Below are 23,721 nucleotides of genomic sequence, written 5' to 3' on the forward strand. Positions count from 1 at the left end.
GAATGAATGGAATCCCAAAATCTCTGTAGATGTTCATTGAAATGAAAAATAAACAACCTAAATTTAAAAAAAGAAAAAAAAAAGTCACCCACCTGGGGGAGCTCTGGTGGCCTAGTGGCAAGAAGCTGCACTACAATCCCAGAGGCGCACGGTTCGAATGCACCAGATGCTCTGCCGGGGAAGGAGGGACAATCTCCTCCTGTACCAGTCAGAACTGATTTGACGGTACACACAAATAATAATTAAAAAAAAGTCACCCACCTTTGGCTTCGTAGCATCGCTTTCTGTCCGCTGGGCCAGCTGATCTCGCTCTCTGTTGTACCTTCTCCAAAACAGATCTGTTTTTGTTTTTGTTTGCTTTTGGTTTTGGGGTGTTTTTTTTTTGTTTGGATTTTTTGTTGTTGTTGTTGTTTTGTCAGTCCATGTTTAGTATTCTTCTCCAATATCACAATTCAAAGACACCGGTTCTTCTGTCATCTTTATTCATTGTCCAGCTCTCAGATGCATAGCAATTGACTGAAAAGACTGTGGCCTGAATTAGACACAGCTTAGTCCTCAGACTGACTTCATTACTCCACAATAATTTGGAGATCTCCCTGACTACAGACTTTCCCCGTGCAGTACATTTCCTGATCTCCTGAATGCTAGTACCAAGTGTACTGATTGTGATTGTTGACAGTCTCAGTCTTTTCTCCATTTATCATGACGTTGACTGTCCGTGCATTGGCTAGGATTTTTGTTTTCTTGATGTCGTTGTTGGTCGGTGCCATCAAATAGACCTTGACTCATAGTGGGCCTATGAATAGTAGGTCTGCACCTTGCCCTAACATACCTCATCCTCACAATCTCTGATACGCTCAAACCAATTGATGCAGTCACTGGGGTAGTCCATTTTGTTAAAGATCTTCCTCTCTTTTGCTGACCTTCCACCTTCTCTAACATGAGGTCTTTTTCCAAGAACTAGTCTTCCTTGATACTGTGCCAAAAGTATATGAGACAAAGTTTCATTGGCCTTCCCTCTACGAAGCACCTTGATTTCAGTTTCTCTAAGACAGACTTGTTTGTTCTTTTGCTAGTCCTTGGAAACTGTAGAACCCAGATAAATATTGGTTGAGATAATAAATAAATGAGTTTCACCTGATTTTAATAAATTAAAGTTTTGATTACAATAAATTAAGGTGAAAATTTACTTTTTTTTTACATAGAGGGATTTGGAAACTCGTGAAGGGCAGTTCTAGGTGAGCTTAAGAAAATCGTGCTAGAGAGAAGTCAAGAGTGCTTATATTTTAGATGCTTTTTTACTAGGAGAATCCTGATGTCGGGAATGCACTATCTAGGAGTTATATGATGAGAAGAGGCAGGGAGTGCGGTATAAGTGAGTATCAGTGAAAGGGTTAAATACATCTACTCCTCCATTAGCAACAGTTTCGTTAACCACCATTTCTCATTTATAACAATAGTAAAAAGTTTATTGTCTGACTATTTTGCACATAAACAACATATATCCCACAGGAACTTTAAAATACCAAAGTGAGATGTAAGACCAACACTGGCTGTGATGGGTACGGTTACATGCCAGCTTGGTTTGACACTTAACATAATGATGGGATTCAGCAATTATGTGATCCTGTAGTCCCCCATTCTGTGGTCTGGTGTGATCATTCTCATTTGCATATTATGCTGATTTTCACGTAATGCCCTGGTCTTTCAAACCTATATCAGTAAGTGAGAAGTGGGTATATAGGCCCTTAATCAAAAGCAGCAATTAAATTAAATTAAGGACTCTCAAAACAAAGCAGCAAGAGGTCTTTTAAATCTCTTTTCTTAAATGCAATGCTCAACATCTAAACAACAGAGATTCTCACCACTGGGCCGATTAACAGCATCATGATAGATGGTGAAGAGATAGAAGTTGTTAACAGCTTTAGTCTACTTGGCTCCACAGTCAGCACTCTCGGCACCAGCAGCCAGGAAATTAAAAGACGTATTGCGATGGGAAAGTCTGCTGTTAGGGTACTGTTCCACAGTACTGAAGAGCAGCAATGTCTGTCTGGAGACTAAGGTGCACCTTATCCAGGCCATAGTCTTTGCAATTGCTTGCTATGCATCAGAGAGTTGGACAGTGATTAGGGATGATAGAAGGAGAATTGATACCTTTGAGCTGTCGTGCTGGAGAAGAGTGTTGAACATACCACGGACTGCCAGGAGAACAAACAAGTTCATCTTAGAGAGAGTAAAACCAGGCTGCTCCTTGGAGGCAAAAGATTCTGAAACTTCATCTGACATACTTTGGGCATGTTTCAAGGATGAACCAGTCCTTGGAGAGGGATGCCATTCTTGGGAGGGTGGAGGGACAGCACAAGAGAGGAAGACTCTTGATGAGATGAATTGATTCAGTGACTGGGATAATGGAGGAAGGTGTTCAGAGACAATAAAGTCGGCTCGGGATAGAGCAGGGTGCCAAGCTGTAGTTCATAGGGTCGCTATGAGTCACAAGTGACTCAGTGGCACACAACAACAACAACAATGTGGTATCTGAATTGCATTCTTCAACAGAGGAGAATATTAATCTGAATGAAGTCTGAAGTTTAACAATACTAATAATCCAATATTAGTTTTTTCATTTTGACACATAAACCCGTTCTTTCAATATTAATTTATTATTTCTTTCAATATCAATTTCTTAATTTGACGTATATATCAGTTATGTTGTTGTTATGTGCCATCGAGTCACTGTGACTGATAGTGACACAATAGCTCGGAGCCCTGCCCTGTCCTCAGCCAGTCTAACTTGTCTTTGACACACCTACCTCCATTACCCCATTCAGTATGTCAATTTGTTTCATCTGGGGTCTATAAAATGTTAATACTTGGGAAGCAGATGGAAGAGAATTCTGGGCATAATCTTTGCAACATTTCTAGAAATCTTTAAATCTCCCCAAACAGAAATTTTAATAAGAACACTGATTTTCACACTATTGGTGAAACTCTTAAGTGGCAGAGAGGTGGCATTATCTTAATCCAATTTATGTGTGCCTGGACACATACAAGGCACACTACTCTTTTGAAAATGTGTCCTCCAAACATTAAATGGTTTTCTTTGAGGCCACAAGGAGTCCCTGGTGACAGCTAAAGTTACTTTTTGAAAGCATTTTTTTAGAAAGAAAACAAAAGACCTTTCAGAGGAGAATTATCTAGTGAAAGCACTTTTTAAGATAGGGAAATAACATTCTAGGGTAGGAGAAATTTACACCGATAAACAGATGATGAAATATGAGAACAAGCTACACTGTGTCAGTTCCCTCAAATTTTTAAATGACCCTACAGATTTTCTTTCTTTTTATTCCCCCCATGATTTGCATTTTATTGGTTGTTTTAAGGGCCAGTCTAGAGACATGAGCAACGTGTACACAGTTCTTAATGCATGTAACCAAAAAGCTAAAAAGCTATGTAGTTATAATTCTTTTCTAAATTCCAGCAACCTTCTAGCTTTAAATTTGGAGGAAAGTTTTCATAAAGAAGAAAATACGTACCAGTATCTTCAATTGTTGATAAACTGTCACATCATTAAGTCCCACTAATTTACAGTTTACCATCACACACACTACACATTCAAATTTTCAACCGTTCACAGCACTAACAAAGTTATTAGGAAAACTGGACTACGAAGACAAAAGATGTTACAGGATCCAAATAGTTCTGACAGGGAGAGAGCCATGAGAGGGAGTGGTTATGTTGAAGAAGAAATTTTATTAAACAATGTTATAATTTATGTATGGAAAATAGACTTAATTTAAAATGTTCAAGTCATAAATACATGACTATGACTCCAGTTTGTCATTAAGTATGTTATGTATTATGGAATAGAAAAACTGTCCCCTTTCCCCATGGAATCTTACACTGACATCCAAAGCCCCCTCACAATTTTAACATACCCCATTTTCTGGTTGTACCAAAAAATAAACAACCAGCAAATGATGTTACCTCTTGAAGAAGAAAAAAAAGGAGGAAAAAAAAGCATTTATGCTTTAAAATGGGATGAAGTGGGATTTCCTTCTTAAAAATGTTTCTATACAACCAGGAGAAGATAAAATAGATGAATGGAACCTTCTAAGAATCAAATCCCTATGCACATCCAAAAACTTATCCAACAGGGTAAAAAGGGAAGCCACAGACTGGGAAAAAGTATTTGGAAATGACATATCAGATAAGGGATTATATATAGAATTTATAAAATATTTAAGCACCACAACAAGATAAAGGTAAATAATCCAATTGAAAAATGGGCACAGGATATGAACAGACACTTCACCAAAGAAGACATTCAGATGGCTAACAAGCACATGAAGAAATGTTCAAAATCCTAGCTCTAAGAGAGATGCAGATCAAAACAGCTATGAGATATCATCTCACCCCAGTAAGAATAGCAAAATTTAACAGAACAGCAAGCAACAAACGTTGGCGAGGTTGTGGAGAAACTGGAACCCTTATTCACGGTTGGTGGGAGTGTAAAATGGTGCAACCACTGTGGAAGGTCATATGGCGCTTTCTCAGAAAGTTGCAAATAAAGATACTATTTGACCCAGCAATTCCACTAGTGCGAATATACCCCAAAGAGACCATGATTGACACCCAAGCAGATATATGCACACCCATGTTTATTGTGGCTTTGTTCACAATAGCAAGGAGTTGGAAACAACCTAAGTGCCCATCAACAAACGAAAGGATAGAGAAGCTGTGGTATATTCACACAATGGAATACTATACTGCATTAAAAAACAAGGAATTCATGCAATATTATTAAAAATGGGTGACCCTTAAGGATATTATGCTGAGTGAAGTGTCTTAGTCACAAAAGGACAAATACTGCATGGTACCACTGTTGTAAAACAGGACTGACCTCGGCTTTGGGGAGAGACTGAGAAAGATGGGTTCAGTAATGTATACTGTATTGAAACAGCTGAGGGAGAAAACTGTTTAAAAGGGATACGTGATTAGGTATTTTTGTCATGACGGGAGTCCAGAGCGAAGGCTGCATAGTGGAGGGAGGCTGCGGGGAGGGATTGTAAAACAATGAAAAAATTTTACTTTTCCAAGAGGGGAGTGTACTGTGGGGGAGGGTTGGGAGGGGAGAAAAGTGCAACAATGAATGAATGGAAATCCAAAGTCTCTATAAATTTTCATTGAAATTAATAATAAATTTAAAAATATTTCTAGAGCTACTAAAAAACTTGCATTTACAAATTGGTTGATAAAAATATTCCTCTGTATTGTATGAGAAAGGAGACACAGGGACTGCTAATAAGACATGGTAGACAAATATTAATCAGACTTGGCTTCTTTTTTTCCTGCCTCATCAGAGGCTGAACTCTCTTGGTATTTAGTTTCTTCATTGTCTGCAGGTAAATCTTTAGTTTCTTGGTAGCCACTTCAACATGTTTCCCCTTTGCTCCCTTTTCCCTTTTGTTTGCACTTTTTTTGTCAGACTTCTCCTTTCCTGCTCCCTTTTTGGACTTCGTTTACACTTTTGCAGGCAGCTTAGCTGACAGCCTCACTGATCTCCTCTTGGGCTCCTCCTTCACTGCCCCTTCAGCCCAGCTGACCTTCCTCTTGGACATGCTGGTGGCAGGGAGGGCTTGTGCCAGGTGCCTGTGGGCTATGGCGCACACAGAGCCTTCACGAAGCTGGGTTGCTCTGGCACTGCCTTTCCCACCCTACAGATATTTTATGCAATTAAGGTACAAAGAAATGACATTGAAAGTGATTGCCCTCAAGTTTCCTTGCTATAAATTTCTTTTTAGATTGATTGATACAGTTAGCCTACTAAATTTCTAACACAATGAAACAGACAGCAGATTTAAAAGAAAGCTATCACAGGAAGAGCTTGAAAAGAAAATTATAGATGAGATGGAGAAGAGTCCTGTCCCAGTGTGATAATTAAACCAGTATCACAAACTATATTGTGCATGAATTATTGAATGGAAAACCAATTTGTTCTGTAAACTCCCAGTTAAATCTTAATAAAAAGTTAATTGAAAAGTTTAAAAAAGGTAGGCCACCTTTTTCCCACCCCTGTCTCCTGAAATCCAGCTCCTGGTTTCCAGACAGTACTTCTCCAATCAGGGCTCCCTGGAGAAGTGACCATTTCTGATGACCTGGGAAAGGGGAAATACAGGATGAGCCTGGAATATGATATGGTGTCAGAAAGAAATGACATTCCCAGAAAGGATGGAGGCCTGTAGGAAGGTCATTGGAGCCCACTTGAAGTTTCTAGCAATCAAATTAGAACAATTATAAACTAAATCCCAGCTGCCACACAGTCTGTTCGAACTAAAGCCAAACCTAGGGGGTTTTGAGGAGACGTGTGCTCCATAGAGTTTCCAATGACCATGTTCTTTAGGTGCATCATATGTTGTGTGGCTAGCCAAAAGGTCAGTGGTTCAAATCTCCTAGCTGCTGCTTGGGGGGATGGGGAGGAATGAGCAGTTTCCTCCTGTAAAGATTTACAGCCTCAGAAACCTGACAAAGGGTCGCTTTGAGTCAGAACTAACTTGCCCACAGTGAGAGGTTCTTTTATTTTTAATTTTAATTTTTATTATTTTATTAATTCATTGTTGCAAGAGATGTTTTCTTGAAGGCAGGTTACGAAGCCTTTTTTCCAAGGCACCTTTCATGGAGGATAAAAACACTAGCCTTTGCAGTTATCAGCTAATATGTTGCAATTTGTGTCCCCCAAACAAAAAAAAACCCCAACTCACTGCTGTAGAGTTGATTCCAATTCATGATGTTGTTGTTGTTATGTGCCATCGAGTCGCCTGCAACTCATAGAGACCCTGTGTACAACAGCTCTGAAATCTGCCCTGTCCTGAGCCAGTCTCACTGACTCCGACACACCTACCCCCACTACCCCAGTTAGCAGACCCTACAGGACAAATTACTGCTGCCCCGTACTGTTCCCAAGACTTTGAGCCTTTACAGAAGCTGACTGTTTGCTTGCAGTGTGACCTGTTGGTAGGTTCACATAGCTAGACTGTTGTTTAACAGCTAAGCCCTTAACTAGGGCTCCTCTGTGTCACCCAGCGCTTCTAAAATAATGCTGCTGTTGGTTCGCTGGATTGGGTTCATTGGATGTTGTTGATCATCATTGAATTGATTCCGACTCATGGCCACCTCTTGTGAACAGAGGAGAACTACTGGATAGTTTTAAAGGCTGTGGCATTTTGGAAGCAGATCACCAGGCCTGTCAAAGGAAGTACCTCTGACTAGGTTTGAAATGCCAGCTTTCTCAGTGACTTAACCAGTGTGCCACCCAGAGATTCCTAAAATAATGATGGTAGTTCTGTATTGTCGCCTTCAGGAAAATGTACATAATCATGACTTTGTCCTGAAAGAAATTATTGAACAAGTAAAATATATGAGAGGGGGGAAAACAATTTCTTGTTACAGTAGAATTCCCATTTATAAAGACAGAAGAAATGAAAAAGTAACCATAATACCAATGAAGGAGTTTTTCTTGTGCTTTTAAAGAAGAGTGAAGGGGGGGAGCGGGGAGAAAAGTGCAACAATGAATGAATGGAAATCCACAATCTCTGTAAATGTTCATTGAAATAATAATTTTTTTTAAAAAAGGAGAAAGAAAAAAAAAGTAGCCATAAGTCAGACACCACTTAATTGTTGTAGGCAAGAACCATTGATGGTTGTAGCCATGAGGGTGAAGAGAAAGGATAAAGAAAAACGGACTATTTGCATGGCCCGAAGGTAGAACCTCAGAAGATATTTACTATGATAATGGAAAACAGTAACTTTACAGTAGAAGCAGTCTTTTAAAACAAAATTACAACTGCAATCCCAGAGGTATGTGGTTCAAATCCACCAGATGCTCTGCTGGAGAAGGAGGGGGCAATCTCCTCCTGTACCAGTCAGATCTGATTTGACGGTACACATAAAAATAATACAATAAAAATTTTAAAAAAATACCTAGGTAATAATCACTCGTAATAAAGCACACCAGCATTATCTATCCCAAGATGATACACTGAGAAGGGGTATACCATCATTTCTGTATGATTCTTGCAAAAAATGCCTGATGTTAGCCAAATCATGAGAGGACTTCAGGCAAATTCAAAATGTGAACCTTTCTTCAAAATAAGTGACCACTACCTGGGAAACTTGCAGTACAAGTTGCATTATTCAGACAACACAACCTTGTTTGACAAAATTTATGTTTGCTGCAGCAGATCGAGGACTGACGTCTTCAATTTGGATCAAAGTTCAATATTAAGAAAATAAAGATTCTCACCACTCAGCCAATTGGTAACACCATGATAGATAGAGAAGAGACTGAGATTGTGAACAATTTCAGCTTGTTTGGCTTCACAATCAACACTCTTGGCACCAATAGTCAGGAAATCAGAAGATGATTTGCATTGGGAAAATCTCTGGCGGAGACCTCTCCAGAGTGCTAAAGAGCAGTGATATCATTCTAGAGATCTATGTGTGTCTGATCCAGTTTTTGCCGTTACTTACCATGCATCAAAGAGCCAGACAGTGACCAAGGGTGACAAAAAGAAGAATTTATGCCTTTGAGTTGTGGTGCTAAAGAAGAGTATTGAATATATCATGGACTGTCAAGAGAACAAGTCTATCCTGGAGAGGGTAAAACTAAGTTGTGCCTGGAGGCAAGTATTTTGAAGCTTCATCTGACACACTTTGGGCATGTTTCCAGGAGGGACCAGTCCTTGGAGAAGGACATTATGCTTGAAAGGGTGGAGGGATGGTGCAGGAGAGGGAGGCCCTGGATGAGATGGATTGACACAGTAACTGGGGCAATGGGGTTAGGTGTGTCAGAGGCAGTGAGATTAATTCAGCATAGGGCAGAGTCCAGGGCTATTTTACATAGGGTCACTAATGAGTTACAGACAACTTATAACAACAAACCCTGGAAAATGTGAAGTCCATAAAGATAAAAACTAGAACTCGTTATAGATGGAAGGAGATGAAGGGAGATATGAGGAGTTCCGGGGTGGCACAAATGGTTACTCATTGAACAGCTAACCACTCAGATGCACTCAGAAGTAAAGCCTGGTAATCTGTTTTTTAAAGGTCATAGACTTGAAAATCCTGTGAAGTACAGGTCTGCTTTGTACGCATCGTCACCATGAATCTGAATCGACTCATGGGCCACAGACAATAAATAGAAGACATGACAATTAAATATGTTGTGGATGTTGGATTGAAAAAGAACAGAGATGGAAACACTGGGGGCATTCAGTATAGTCAGTAGGATTGTGTCAATGTTCATTTTCTTTTTGAGATAACAGTATCCAGTGGCATGTAAGATGTTACGTTTAGGGCAAGCTGCGGAAGAAATGTAGAAGGGAACTCTCTGTACTATTTTTGCAACTTTTCTGTTACCCTAAAATTATTTCCAGATAAGTAATGTTTTTAAAAAGTATTTAGTCTTCATTCTGCTAGAAAACCTACACAAAACAGGGAGTGCTGTGCAAGCCCCTTAAGTGTTTATCTTTTCAGTTCTTTCTCAGGCTATTTTATTATTTGTTATCAAGAGGCAGCCTTTAGATCACAGGTGTCTGGTGTTCATACATAACCTCAGTCATCGCAGCCCAAGTAACTCTCTCCTCACATTTCTGCATTCATTAGTACCAGACAGACATTGTTAATGCATAAAATGGTAGAGTTTTCACTATTGTTGTAAATGTAAAGTATTAATAGTAAGTCTGTAAGTGAAATGGAAAGTATATCTACTTCTTGTTGTGTTGTTGTTTGCCATCAAGGGGAACCAACTCAATAGTGGATTTTCCCCCCAGGGAGTTTTCAGAGGCAGTTAAATCTCAAGGGAGGAGAATGGCCCATCCTTCTCCCATAGAGCTGTTGCTGGATTTGAACTATTTGCCTTTGGGATAGTAACTAGCTTCTTATCACTTGGCCACCTGAGCTCCCTCTATCTGCTAGATATACATACAATATGTAGTCATGTGAGTATACCTACATAAAAAAGGTAATTTGAAATTCAAATAGTTGAAGGAGATTTTAAGAGAGTTTTCAATACACTAATCTTGTTGTTTGGTATCATATTTGAAAAGGTAGAGAGTCTGCGTAAGAGAAGAAGACCTTCAACAGGATGGACTGACCCAGTAACTATAGCAATGGGCTCAAGTGTGCCAGAGGTGATGAGGATAGCTCAGGATAGTGCATGGTTCAGGCCAGTTCTTTTTATGGTCTCTAGGAGTCATTGTCAACTCCATGGGCACATAACAGTGACAACAGTCTTGTTGTTTGCAGCCAGGTGGATTCCAAATCCTACATGAGAGAGCAGTACTGCCACATGGAGTTCCTTAGGCTGTAAAATTTATAGGAGCTGACAGGCAGGTCTTTTCTGATGAGCTAGGGGTGACTTCGAACATCTGACCTTTTGGTTAGCAACTTAGTACTTGGCAATTGTGCCACAAGGGCTTCTTAAATATAATAATGAGTATCAGGGGAAACGTGGTTGTTTTTCCTGCCTCGAAGCAAAATCATAGTTAACAGGACTATACAATATTTACATGTAAAAATGTTTCCACTTAGAAAGCATAAAGAAATTTTAGAAAATTTAAAAATATTAATCTGCCTTCAGTATTCCAGTTTAACAAGAAAGCAAAAGAGATCTATATGAATAATACAGCATACTAATGGATAGGAAGATTTAACATTGCAAAAATGTCACTGTGCAACATCAATCTAGACTCCATCGTCATTCTTCAAAGGAATGGGAAATGTAATCACAAGATTTATCCGGAAAGGAAAAAAGTCCCCAGATAAACAAAGCACTACTGAAAGGGAAAAAGTAGGAGACCACCTTCTCCTTCCCAACTCAAAACCTACATAGCAATGGTGGTCAAGACGCCCTACTAGAACAGTGACAGATACACAGACAAGTGGAATAGAATTGAGAACCCAGAAGGAAATCTGAAGAAATGTGGCATCAGGATTGGAGGAAGACTCATCAACTACCTACATGATGTAGATAATAACCTAGCTTGCAGAAACAGAAGAGGACTTGAAGCATTTGTTGCAGAAGGTAAAAACTGTAGGTTTCAATAGGGATGAAAGCTCCACATCAAGAAAACAAAGATTTTTACCACAGGGTCAGTTGTCGGCATCCTGATAGATGGAGAAGAGACTGAGGTTCTTGACAATTACGCTTGCTCAGCTTCACAGTCAACACTCTTGGCACCAGCAGTCAGAAAATCAGAAGATGAATTGCACTGGGAAAATCTGCTCTCAGAGACTTCTCCAGAATACTGAGAAGCAGCGATGTCAGTCTGGAGAATTAGGTGCACCTGACCCAGTCCATGGTCTTTGTAATTACTTGTTAGGCATCAGAGAGCTGGATAATAACTAAGGATGACAGAAGAAGAATCGATGCTTTTGAGTTGTGGTGCTGGTGAAATCTTGAACATACCATGGACCACCAAGAAAACAAATAAATCTGTCTTGGAGAGGGTGAAACCAAGTTTCTCCTTGGAGGCTAGGATCGTTAAGCTCGGTCTCACATTCTTTTGGCACATGGTCAGAAGGGACTGGTCCTTGGAGAAGACATCATGCTTAGAAGGGTGGATGGACAGCTCAGGAAAGGAAAACACCAGATGAGATGGATTGATACAGTATCTGGGGCAATGCGGGTAGGTGTGTTGGAGTCAGTGAGACTGGCTCAGGACAGGGCAAGCTTCAGAGCTGTTGTACATAGAGTAACTATGAGTTGCAGGCAACTCAACAGCACATAACGAAAATAAGACTGCTGAGCTTATTGAGCTCCAGTAGCCTACTGGTAAGGAGCTGTGCTGCCAATCCAAAGGCATGTAGTTCGAATCCACCAGTGGCTGTGCAGGAGAAGGATGGGCAGTCTCCTCCCATACAATTTATAGCCTCTGAAAACCCACTGGAAAGTCAACTATGAGGTGGTTCCAACTGGACAGCAGTAACAATAGACAGCTGACCTTTAACAAAGAGATGAATCTATTCAAGGAGGAAGAGGTAGCTTCTAGCAAATGGTGCTGGGGAAACTGGATAGAAAGAAGAAACAATATCCCTACTCACACTATATAAGAAAAACCTAATTCAAGACATCAAAGATTTAAGTGTAAAACACAAAATTGATGATCATTAAAGGGAAAAAAATTGAGGCCAACTTTAGGGCCCTAATCTTGGAGTCATATCCATGAAACGCCTATGTTGTTATTACTAGGTGTCATCAAGTTAAGTACTACCTATAGCCACTCTGTGAACAACACATCTGAACCCTGCCCTATCCTGTGCCATCCTCAAAACCTCTGACCCGCTTGAAACCATTGCTCAGTCACTGTGTTAATCTACCTGGTTGAGTGTCTTCTCTTTCTCTGACTCTCCAGCTTCACAAGCATGGTGTTTCTCTCCAACAGGACAAAACTTTATCATCTTTGCCTCCAACGAGTACTCTGGCACCTTCTCCAAGACATAGTTGTTTATTGTTTTGGCCATCAATGGGATATTCAGTACTCTTTAATACTGCATTTCAAAGGCTTTCTCTTCTCATCCTCATTCTTTGTTCAGGTCTCAGATATATAGCAAATAGTTGAAAAGACCGTGGCCTGAATTAGGTGTACCTTTGTCCTCAAATTGACATCATTGTTCCTCAGTAATTTGGAGAAGTCCTGACTGCTGGTACCAAGGGTACTGATTGTGGATCCAAATAAGATGAAGTCGTTGACAGTTTCAATCTTTTCTCCTATCATGATGTTGTCATGGATCCAGCAGTGAGGGGTTTTATTTTCTTAGTGTGGAGTTGCCATCCATATTGAAGCCTGTATTCTTTGATCTTCTGCAGCAAACACCTCAGGTCCTCCTCAGTTTCAACGAGAAACGTTGTGGCCTCTGCCTAACATAGATTATTGAGTCTTCCTCTGATCCAGATCACACATTCTTCATAGAGTTCGGCTTCTTGGATAATTTGTTCAGCATGCAGATTGAATAGGTATGGAGAGAGGGTACAACCTTGACAAACACCTTTCTTAATTGTAAACCATTTAGTGTTCCCTTCTGTCTTCACACAACAGGCTCTTGGTATAAGTACAGGTTTTACATGCACATAATTTGATGTTCTGGAATTCCCATTCTTCTCAATTTAATCGTAGTTTGTTATGATCCACATAGTCAAATAGCTTTGCATAGTCAATGAAGCACAGATGGACATTCTTCTGGTATTCTTTGCATTCAGCCAGGACCCAACTGACATCAGCAATGATATCCTTGATGCCATGGCCTCTTCTAAATCCTGCTTGAACTCCTGGAAGTTCTCTGTCTATGCTCTGTTCTAACCGTTTATAAATGATCTTCAGCAGTATTTTGCTTGCATGTGATATTAATTGTATTGTTCAATAGTTTCCACATTCTGTTGGATCACCCTTCTTGGGAATGGGAATAAATATGGATCTTTTCCTGATAGTCTGGCACCTGTCCTTCAGTGTCCTGGCATAGACTGGTAGCACATCCAGGGCTACCTCTGTTAGTTGAAAGAGGTCAGTTGGTATCCCATAAATTCCTGTAGCCTTATTTTTTGCCAATGCCTTCAATGCAGCTTGAATGTCTTCCTTTAATACCATTAGCTCTTTATCATATGGTACTTCCTGAAATACTTCAGATTTGGCTAGTTCTTTTTGATAGAGGGAAAATACCTAAAGCATACCATAAATAGAGTATAAAACATAACCAGGAATGCATAACCAGCAGAGGATAAACTCGATGATTGGGAACTCCTAAAAGCCATACCCTGTGTTTATCAAAAGCCTTCTCCAACAAAATAAAATCAAAGACCTACAGATTGGAAAAAAAAATAGATAAAAAAATTAATAGAGAATATCTGACAAGGGCAAACTCTAAAATTTTTGAAAATACTTCTTAACACTTAAACGTGCAAATGATAATTTAAAAATGAGCAGAGGATCTTAAAAGATACTTCACAGAAAACATCAAGGCCAAGAAGCACATGAAAAATTGCTCATTAGTTATTAGAGAAATGGCAGTGTTCTACCTCCTACTTAGGTGGGTAGCAATTGGATTCTTCAAAGCTGGTGAGCATCCATCTAAGGTGTAAGTTTTGCTCTCTCTCACTAACAAAAGAACAAGAAAAGGAAGAGACACAGAAACAGTCCAAGGGTTAATAGACTGTTTGAGTCTCAGCTTCCGCTGCTCACCACAGAGGTCCTGGACAGTGCTGAGAAAATGTGGTTCCAGTATTTAAAAGATGGGCCAAAACTCATTGCTGTTGAGCCAGAACTGAGTCATATCTGACTCCCAAGTAGGTTTTTGGAAGGTTTTAAGTCACAGGAAAAAAGACTGCTCACCTTTCCCCAGGAGCAGCTGATGGATTTCAGCAGCCCAGGAGGCTAAGCCTTTCAGTGAGCAGCACGGCTCCCTATCGACCATGGACCATGGCACCAGGGCTTGCCAAGCGGGAAGTAGTAGACCCAAAGGCTTTCAAGTATGGAAGTAGCAACCAAAGATTTAGAGGGAAAGTATGAAGGCCAAGTACAGTAGGGACAGCGAAGTTATCCAGAGGGTTTGGCAACTGACAGGTGTTTGGTGATTTTTCTAGTGGTGACTCTATTTGAGTGCTGGGGTTGTAACCCAGACTGCAGTGTGTGGGAGTCTTCTGTAACTCCTGTTGAAGCCCCCACCTCCACATTGTGCCCTCAACCTGGGATGCATGGACTCTTCAGACAGCTTTCAGGGACTCCGAACCTCCTCGTGAAATCTTACAGAAATGTTGAGAAATTATGGTACATTCACACGATGGAATCCTATGCAGCACGCAGGTGCAATGATTTTATAAATTACTGCTAACGTGGGAGGGACTACAGAACATTATGCTAGGTGAACTAAGTTCTATGAGGACAGATACTGTATATTATCATAGGATATGTATGAAGACCCAAGAAGGGAGGGGGGTGCAGAGGGGAGGCGGATGGGTGCAAGCAGGAGGCGGTGGTTCATCATAAGGCCTCACAATTTGACAGGTGGAGGGAGGGATGGGTAAAGGAAAGGAGAAAGATCTCGTGTGGAAAACAATATATATGAACTTTATAAGTAATCTAGTATATAATAAAAATTTTATTTTAAAAAATGTTGTTAAATGTGCAGTACTTTTGAGGCGTATTGCATGCTTTTCATCGGCGTTTGGTTGTGGTGGTGGTGGTTATGTTCCATCAAGTTGGAACCAACTGGTGGTTGACCTTCTAGGGTTTTCAGAGGCAATAAACAATATGGAAATAGACTTGGACATTTTTGTTCTGCAGAACTCTGGGCCTTTGGGCTGGCAGTGCAATTCTTTTTTATTATTATTATTATTATTTGTGTGTGTGTGTGTGTGTGTGTGTGTGTGTGTGTGCGCGCGCGCGCATCATCAAATCAGATCTGACTGGTACAGGAGGAGATTGTCCCTCCTTCTCCAGTAGAACATCTGGTGGATTTGAACCACACACCTCTGGTATTGCAGTGCTGCTTCTTGCCACTAGGCCACCAGAGCTCCCTGGCAGTGCACTTCTTTACCATTAAGCCACCAGACCTCTCTTTGATGTTTTAGTAGTTTTTTTAATCCGTTAAAAGTTCAATGCACCAAAGCATATAGAATTGAGTATTCCAGCAGGTTTCACGTCACTTAAATTGTGGGGCAGCTTAAAGACTTGACCACAATTTGTAGTGTTTTGTTTATGGGAAGATGTGACCAAGTTTTACAGTGACCTGCACGTGAACTCATGTTGTATACAGTGTTGTGCTGTGCAGTAAACTTGTAACTTGTACACTTTTCATGTCAGTATTTAGTTAGCAATGTGGGTAGAGGACACACTGAAAATTAGATCAATAATAAAAAAGAGATAGTCTTGTTAGAGTGAACATAAGCATGTGTAGTATTTTCAGTACCTGCAAACTTATCCCCCCCCATATACTTTGAATTTTATAGGCAAGAACATCCTGCGTGCACAATATTGCTTATCTAACGTCTGCCTATCTCAGATTCCTCATTTCCAAGAGAGTTTATAGTTGTCAGATAGTATATGAACAATGGATTTTACAATAGGCATAGATAAAAAAAATCAATGATATAAAATGCAATGTATTTAAATGATTGTATAAAACACAATATACATGAAGGCAGTACATGCATATATTTGAATGTTAATAAAAAAGGAAAACTGAATTTTACTTGTAAAAGCAATTTTTACTCAAAACATCTTTCCTTCATAATATTTCTTCCAGATTTTAGCATTTACCCTGTTGTAAGTACAGTGTGGATGTTTTTTTCTTCTGTTTTAATGAAAGTGTTCTCAATGTCTGCTTCATATTCACTAGACAGAAAACTCTGAATTGATGTGCAGAAATCCATCCTCACTTGTGGAAAAGCAGTTTGAATGGTGCTACCTGTGTGTCCAAGCATGTACGTGGTCAAGTGTATGTGAGACAGATGGGCAATCTCCTGCCATGTGATTTACAGCCTCTGAAAAGCCACTGGAGGGTCAGCTATGACTTGGTCCTGACTCAGTGGTGCATCCCAACAACAATATGTAATAATTATAACCTATTATTATATAAAATAAGCACATATTATGTCTATTATATAATTTATATACTACAAGCAGATGGCACCATGGCAATCAGAGAGAGATAGCAAGGAGCCCTGGTGGCATGGGTTATGCCATATCATTCTGTCTACTCAGCAGTTCACTTCCACCAGCTAGTCTATGGGGAAAGATGGACTCTCTCCTCATGTACAGCTTTGTAGCCTGAGAAAGCTAGTGGAAGATCTCCTAGGAGTCTGAATCAACTCAGACAACAGTGCGTATATGATAGTGAAAGGGGAGATACTCATGTTCTAAGAAGATCATTAGTCACAGATGATTAATGTTGTTTGTGGACATTTCCCCCAACAGAACTGAGACCACATTTCAGCCTTGCGTCTGAGAGTGACACTGCCGATCAGGAGGACTTGGACGTGGAAGATGACCATGAGGAACAGCCTTCGAGTCAGACTGTCCGAAGACCTCATGTTGTTGTCGAAGATGCCGTGGCTACCTCGGGGGTGAGCACACTCAGTTCCACCGTGTCCCAGGATTCCCAGAGTGCTCACCGGTCACTGAATGTGCAGCTGGGAAGGATGAAAATAGAAACGAACAGGTAAGTCCTCCTCAGACGTGGGGGGCACATAGTGCACTCAGCTGTTAACCAAAACAGGGGAGGTTGGAGTCTAAGCAGAAGCACCTTGGAAGAAAGGTCTGGGGAGCCATTTCCAGAAAGATCAGCCATTGGAAACCCTGTGGAGTGCAGTTCTACTCAGACACGTGTCAGGTTGGCAGGAACCGCAGCTGGCTTGACAGCTTTTGTGTGCTTTGACACAGTTGAGTTTCATTTTTTCTTCATTTTCTAAAAAGACATAATGATTTTTTTAAAAAAATCATTGATTTCTATCAAAATAGCTTTAAAAAATGTCTTATATATTGAATAAAATTTCACACAAGAATCATTCAAGATAGAATTACTGTTTTTCATCAAGAAAATAGGGTTTTCAGAACCTGACTTTAGGGATGTATGTGTTTAGTGCGTTCATTTTTCTGCCAGAGTGCAAAGATTAAGTTACCATCACATCAGTAAGCAAGAGTGATTATGACAGACTCCTGAGTTAAGGAGTCATTTAAATAAGAAAGAGATGCTTCACAGCTGGAGTATTTTCTCTCTGAGCCTGCCCCCAGCCATTAGTTTAAAAATGCTATTCTGTAGGGCACAGTGAATTCTTGTAGACAAATGCTGTCTCTACATGCAGATGCTTTTGGATGACTGCAAGTTTGGTCCGTAAAGATAAAAAAATACCATTCCTTTGTGCCATTCATGTGAATTTGAAAAAGTGTGCGAGGTGTTTCTTGGCTCTTTAATCAAATACTCCTCTGTGCTTCTGCCAATTCAGAGTTCCTTGAGCACTGTGTCTTTGATCACTGTTTATCTCTCACTGCACTGAGCTTTTCAGGATAACTTGGTTGTAACTTCAGACTGCTTTGCGAACAGACACAGAGCAGCATGTACCCTCCCACAGATCGCTGAAGGGCAGGACAGAAAGTCCCCGTTCTTGGAAGCTCATCACTGGAATACAAAGTTCTGTCAGGAGAGGAAGATAATCTATGCTTAGAGGGACAGAATGGATAATGCCAAGACTTTGCATTTCAGAATCTTGAAAGGAGCTGCGTTCTGATAATTTTGTATTTTCTATTACTTTTTTTAAAAATTTTATCTTACTTTCAGTATCTGTGACATAACTGGAATTCAACTTGTTTTTGATAATTTAGTCTCATAAAACCCACATGATCAGGCCATTAAGCGAACAGCAGATATTTCCTGCTCTTCCCAGATGTTAGCACAGTTCAAGGTCTGAATCTACTGGTATGATTTATAGCTTCCTGTGCTGCCAGCAGTTGGCAGGTGGGCAACTGCCTTTATGATTCTGGGTTTCCGATGAAAACTTTTTTTTTAAAAAATTGAATCAGTAAAACTTGCCAAATACTTAGGAGCTTGGTTAAAAGTTCTAGCTGTTAATGAGATAGAAAAGAAAATAGCTTATTTCTAGTCATAACTTTATGTTTTTTAAAGTTAAGCTTAAAACCTGGAGGGTAGGAGGAAATTATGCAACAATAAATGAATATTTCTTTTTTCAAAAAGTGAACTAAGAGGGTAGGAAGGAAAAAATGCAACAATGAGTGAATGAAAATCCAAATTTTCTGTAAACTTTCATGAAAATCATAATTAAAAAAATAAAGTTTAAAACCCAAGCTTAAACCAAGTAATACAAAACTCGTTTTGTTTTCAGAAACATGAATTTTTGTGAGATCTGTAGATAGGTTTTTGTTTCTTTAATTTTTTTAATTTCCATTTATTCATTGTTGCATACTTTCCTCCCTGCCCACCCCTCCCCTCTTCAGTTCGTTTTGCTCTATGACAAGTAAAAAAAAAAAAAGAAGTATTTCATTGTTATACAGTCCTTTCCCCCCAGTCCATTCCGCTATGCAGGTTTCATTCTGGACTCTTGTCATGACAATAACACGTAATCATGTATTCCCACTAAACTGTTCTCTATTTCAATGCAGTATATATTGTTTATCTCCTCTTAGCTTCCCCCCACCAACTCCGATGTCAGTCCCCCTTTGCAACAGTGGCACTATGCAGTATTTATCTCTTTTTGTGGCTGAGATATTTCACTCAGCATAATGTCTTCCAGGGTCACCCATTTTGAATAAATATTGCTGGAGTTCCTTGTTTTTCAATACAGTGCAGTATTCCATTGCTTCTCTATCCATTCGTTTGTTGATGGGCACTTGGGTTGTTTTCAGCTCTTTGCTATTGTGAACAAAGCCGCGATAAATATGGGTGTGCATATATCTGCTTGGGTAGTGGTTTAGTTTCTTTGGGTTATAGTCCCAGTAGTGGAATTGCTGGGTCAAATAATATTTCTGTTTGCAACTTTTTGAGAAAGTGACACACTGCCTTCCACATTGGTTGCACCATTTTACACTTCCACCAACAGTGAATAAGGGTTCCAGTTTCTCCACAACCTCGCCAGCATTTGTTATTTGTTGCTCTGTTAAATTTTGCTATTCTTACTGGGGTAAGATAATATCTCATAGTTTTTTTATTTGCATCTCTTTTAGAGCTAGGGATTTTGAACATTTCTTCATGTGTTTGTTGGCCATCTGAATGCCTTCTTTGGTGAAGTGTCTGTTCATAGCCTGTGCCTATTTTTCAATTGGGTTCTTTATCTTATTGTGATGCTTGAGTATTTTATAAATTCTAGATATAAGTCCCTTGTCAGACATGTTATTACCAAATATTTTTTCCCAGTCTGTGGATTCCCTTTTTACCCAGTTGGAGAAGTTTTTGGATGTGCATAGGGATTTGGTTCTTAGAAGGTCCCATTGATCTATTTTATCCTCTCCTGGTTGTGGGATTTTCAGGATGCTTGGAAGACTGTTTATGTTGTGGATTAGGACTTCTAGAGGCCTTCCAAGCTTTTCTTTAATGAAGTTTATAGTCCTTGGTTTTAGTCCTAGGTCATTGTTCCACTTTGAATTGGTTTTTGTGTATGGAGTAAGGTGTGGATCTTGCTTGAGTTTTTTACAGATAGTTTTCCAATTTTACCAACACCGTTTGTTAAAAAGGCTGTCATTTCCCCACTTAATTGATTTCATCTCCTTGTCAAAAATCAGTTGACCATAGGTAGATTTCTAGATTCTCAGTTATATTCCATTGATGCATGTGTCTGTCATTGTACCAGTACCATGCTGTGTTGACCACCAGTGTGGTAGGATTTGAAATCAGGGAATGAGATGCTTTCTACCTTGTTTCTCTTTTTAAGAAGTGCTTTGCTTATCAAGGACTCTTTCCATTCCAGATGAAATTGGAGATTGCCTTTTCCATCTTGTCGAAGGATGGAATTGGTATTTGTATTGGGATTGCATTGAACATGTAAATTGCCTTTGGTGGTAGTGTCATTTTCACAATATTGAGTCTTCCTATCCATGAGCAAGGGATATTCTTCCATTTCTCAAGGTCTCCTTTTGTTTCTTGTACTAATGTTTTGTAGTTTTCTTTGGATAGATCCTTTGTGCTTCTGGTTAGATTTACTCCCAAGTATTTAATCTTGTGATTAGCTATTGTGAAGAGTATTGTTTTTCTTAACTCCAGCTCTGTATTCTCTTTGTCACTGTAGAGAAATCTAACTGATTTTTGTATGTTGATCTTGTATCCTGCCACTTTGCTGAATTGGTCAACTATACCCAGGAGTTTTCTTGCTGAGTCTTTAGGGTTTTCTAAGTATACTATCATATCATCTGAATAGAGAGATAATTTTGCCTCCTCTTTGCCAATTTGGATACCTCTCATTTCATCATCTTGTCTTATTGCTATCGCTAAGACTTCCAATGCAATATTGAATAAGTGAGGTGATAGTGGGCATCCTTGCCTAGTTCTTATTCTCAAAAGGAATACCTTTAATCTCTCTCCATTGAGAACAGTGTTGGCTCTTGGGTTTGTGTACATACTTTCTACTAGGTTGAAAAATTCCCCTCTACTCCTCTTTTGTTGAATGTTTTAATCAGGAAAGGGTATTGGATTTTTTCAAAGGCCTTTTCTACATCAATTGTTAGGACCATGTTGTCCTTGTTCTTTTCTTTGTTTATATATGAATTACATTGATTGTTTTTCTTATGTTGAACCATCCTTGCGTACCTGTTAGGAATCTCACTTGTTCATGGTGAATTGGTTTTTTTTTATGTTTCATTAGGGTCCATTGTCTAGGATTTTATTCCAGATTTTTGCATCTATGTTCATGAGAGATATTGGAGAGAGATGAGTTTTCTATTTTGTTGGTGTATTTACCTGGCTTTTGGTATCTCCAACAGATTGAAAAAGGGCAGCAAGAAAACTCAACACCCTCTAAAAAACCTGAAATTATAAAAATTGGAGCAGATATAAATGAAATAGAAAATTAAAAAAAACAGTTGAAACCATCAACAAAACTAGAAGTTGGTTCTTTGACAAGGTCAGTAAAATCGACAAACCACTAGCAAAACGAACAAAAGGAAAGAAAGAAAAGACACAAAAAAATCCGAATAAGGGATGAAACAGACAACGTCACAACAGAACCAACTAAAGTAAAATGGCTAACATTGGAATATTATGAAAAACTATACTCAAACAAATATGAAAACCTAGAGGAAATGGACAAATACTTGGAAATTGCCAACCTTCCTAAACTGACACAAACTGAAATTGGAAACCTGAACAGAACCATTATAAAAGAAGAAATTGAAAAGGCAATAAAACAACTTGGAGCCAAAAAAAGTCCTGGACCAGATGGTTTTACAAGTGAATTTTATCAAACATTCAGAGACGAACTATCACCAATTCTACATACACTATTTCAGAAAATAGGAAAAGATGGAATTCTCCCAGACTCATTCTATGAAAGGAGTTTTTCTTAATAGAAGATGGCTGGCTGACTTCTGTAGTTTCTCCCACTTTGTCCTCTGAAACTCAGCCCTTTCCTGGCAATCTCCATGGCATTGCTGTTGCTTTGTTGTTGTGTGCCTTCAAGTTGGAACTAACTCATGTACCTTCAGTGGGTTTTCAGAGGTAAGGGCTCCTATCTCTTCATTAGTAGAAAATCACTTCTCCTCTGGGACGCTCCCATGTATCTTGTGTCCCCCATTTCCTCCCTTCTCAAGCATTATTGCTATCAAAACACGTGTCCATTGCTGTAGATGTGGACTTTAGTCATTTCTCTTTATTGACTCTTGTCCCCTCCCAAGTAGAGATCCTTTTTTGGACCCTCCTTTGATGTCTGCAGGAGTTCATTCATTCATTATACATTTTGGTCCAGCCCTCCACCCATGATTTCAAGTTCGAATTATTATAGGGGAGGGGAAGCTGCCTTGTTTACCAAACCGCTGGTTACCCTGCTTCTTTGGACTACTGTGTACATGCCCTGGTTCTTATCTGTGGTATCTGCCTCTGTCAAGTGCAGCATGCATGCTGGCTGCTTTTCCTGCTTTCTTTATTCTAGTAGCCTCATGCACATCACCCCGGTTCTGCGCTTTGCCTATCACACTTGTGCCATCTGCAGTCCCCAAGAGCTGCTCTTCTCTAGCTACTCCTCAGCTCTCCCCACATGCTCTCTTACTGCTAGCTGAGAGCCTGTTTCCCAAATCTGTACATCTGTGTTAAAAAGACTAGGGGATGCCACATTTGTTTATCTTTTAATATATAATTGCTTCCTCAATTGCTGCCCCAACACACACGTTTATATCCTTCTCTGCATACATATTTTTTAATCTGTGGAAGCTATAGGAATATCCGCCTCAATGATATTTTCCACAGCTCTTCTGTCTCCTTCGGAAAAGTGACGGGACGCAACACTGAAGTCATGCACAGTTTGAAAGCCGCTCCGGACAACTAGTAAGCAAGTGCACAAGGAGCCAATTGGGCTCAAATTGGTTCTTGACATTTTTAATTGAGTTTTACCATTTATCTGTGAAAGCTGGGCAATGAATAAGAAGAAAAACTGATGCATTTGAACTGCACTACTGGTGAAGAGCATTGAATATACAATAGGGAGACAGAAAAATGTATGTCTTCAAAGAAGGATAGCTGGAGTGGGCCTTGGAAGATGGACTGTCCTTATACTAATTTTGAGAGCTCAGTTTATGATGAATGAAGTTGTCTGTTGATATTGAGCTTCCAATGTGAAGTTCTGATTGTCAAATATAAAAAGGAAATACGTAGCCTATTGTTGTTGTTTACCATAGAGTCAGAACTGACCCGTAGCTGACCCTTCAGCGGGTTTATTAGAGGCAGTTAATTGCATGGGAGGAGATTGCTCATCCTTCTCCTATGGAGCAGTTGGTGGCCTCAAACTGCATACCTTTGGGATTGCAGCTCAGCTTCCTGCCACTAGGCCACCAGAGCTCCCTATAGATAGCCTGGAGAAGCATAAGTTAAGTTCTGGAAAATTTCACTGTATTCTTTGAGATTACATAATCACAATTCCATGCAGCCATTGAACAGAACAAGGAGATACTGTGTGGCTTGAAATAAGAAAAGATGGCATGGTTCTCTGTCCTTTCACTATACTTGTTGTTGTTCTTATGC

At 39.6% G+C, this 23,721-nt stretch overlaps 1 protein-coding gene across 1 annotated transcript in view; it reads left to right on the plus strand.

The window, feature by feature from the left end:
- Positions 1–23,721, plus strand: part of MAP3K5 (mitogen-activated protein kinase kinase kinase 5) — a 348,691-nt gene that overhangs the window by 313,322 nt on the left and 11,648 nt on the right. The window contains exon 26 of the mRNA XM_006884955.1: positions 16,965–17,208. Within this exon, the coding sequence (XP_006885017.1) occupies positions 16,965–17,208 (244 nt within the window). The remainder of the gene's footprint in view (positions 1–16,964; positions 17,209–23,721) is intronic.

Source organism: Elephantulus edwardii, unplaced genomic scaffold (assembly GCF_000299155.1).
Source record: "Elephantulus edwardii isolate Elephantulus edwardi_28Jun2011 unplaced genomic scaffold, EleEdw1.0 scaffold00039, whole genome shotgun sequence".
Classification (NCBI taxonomy): domain Eukaryota; kingdom Metazoa; phylum Chordata; class Mammalia; order Macroscelidea; family Macroscelididae; genus Elephantulus; species Elephantulus edwardii.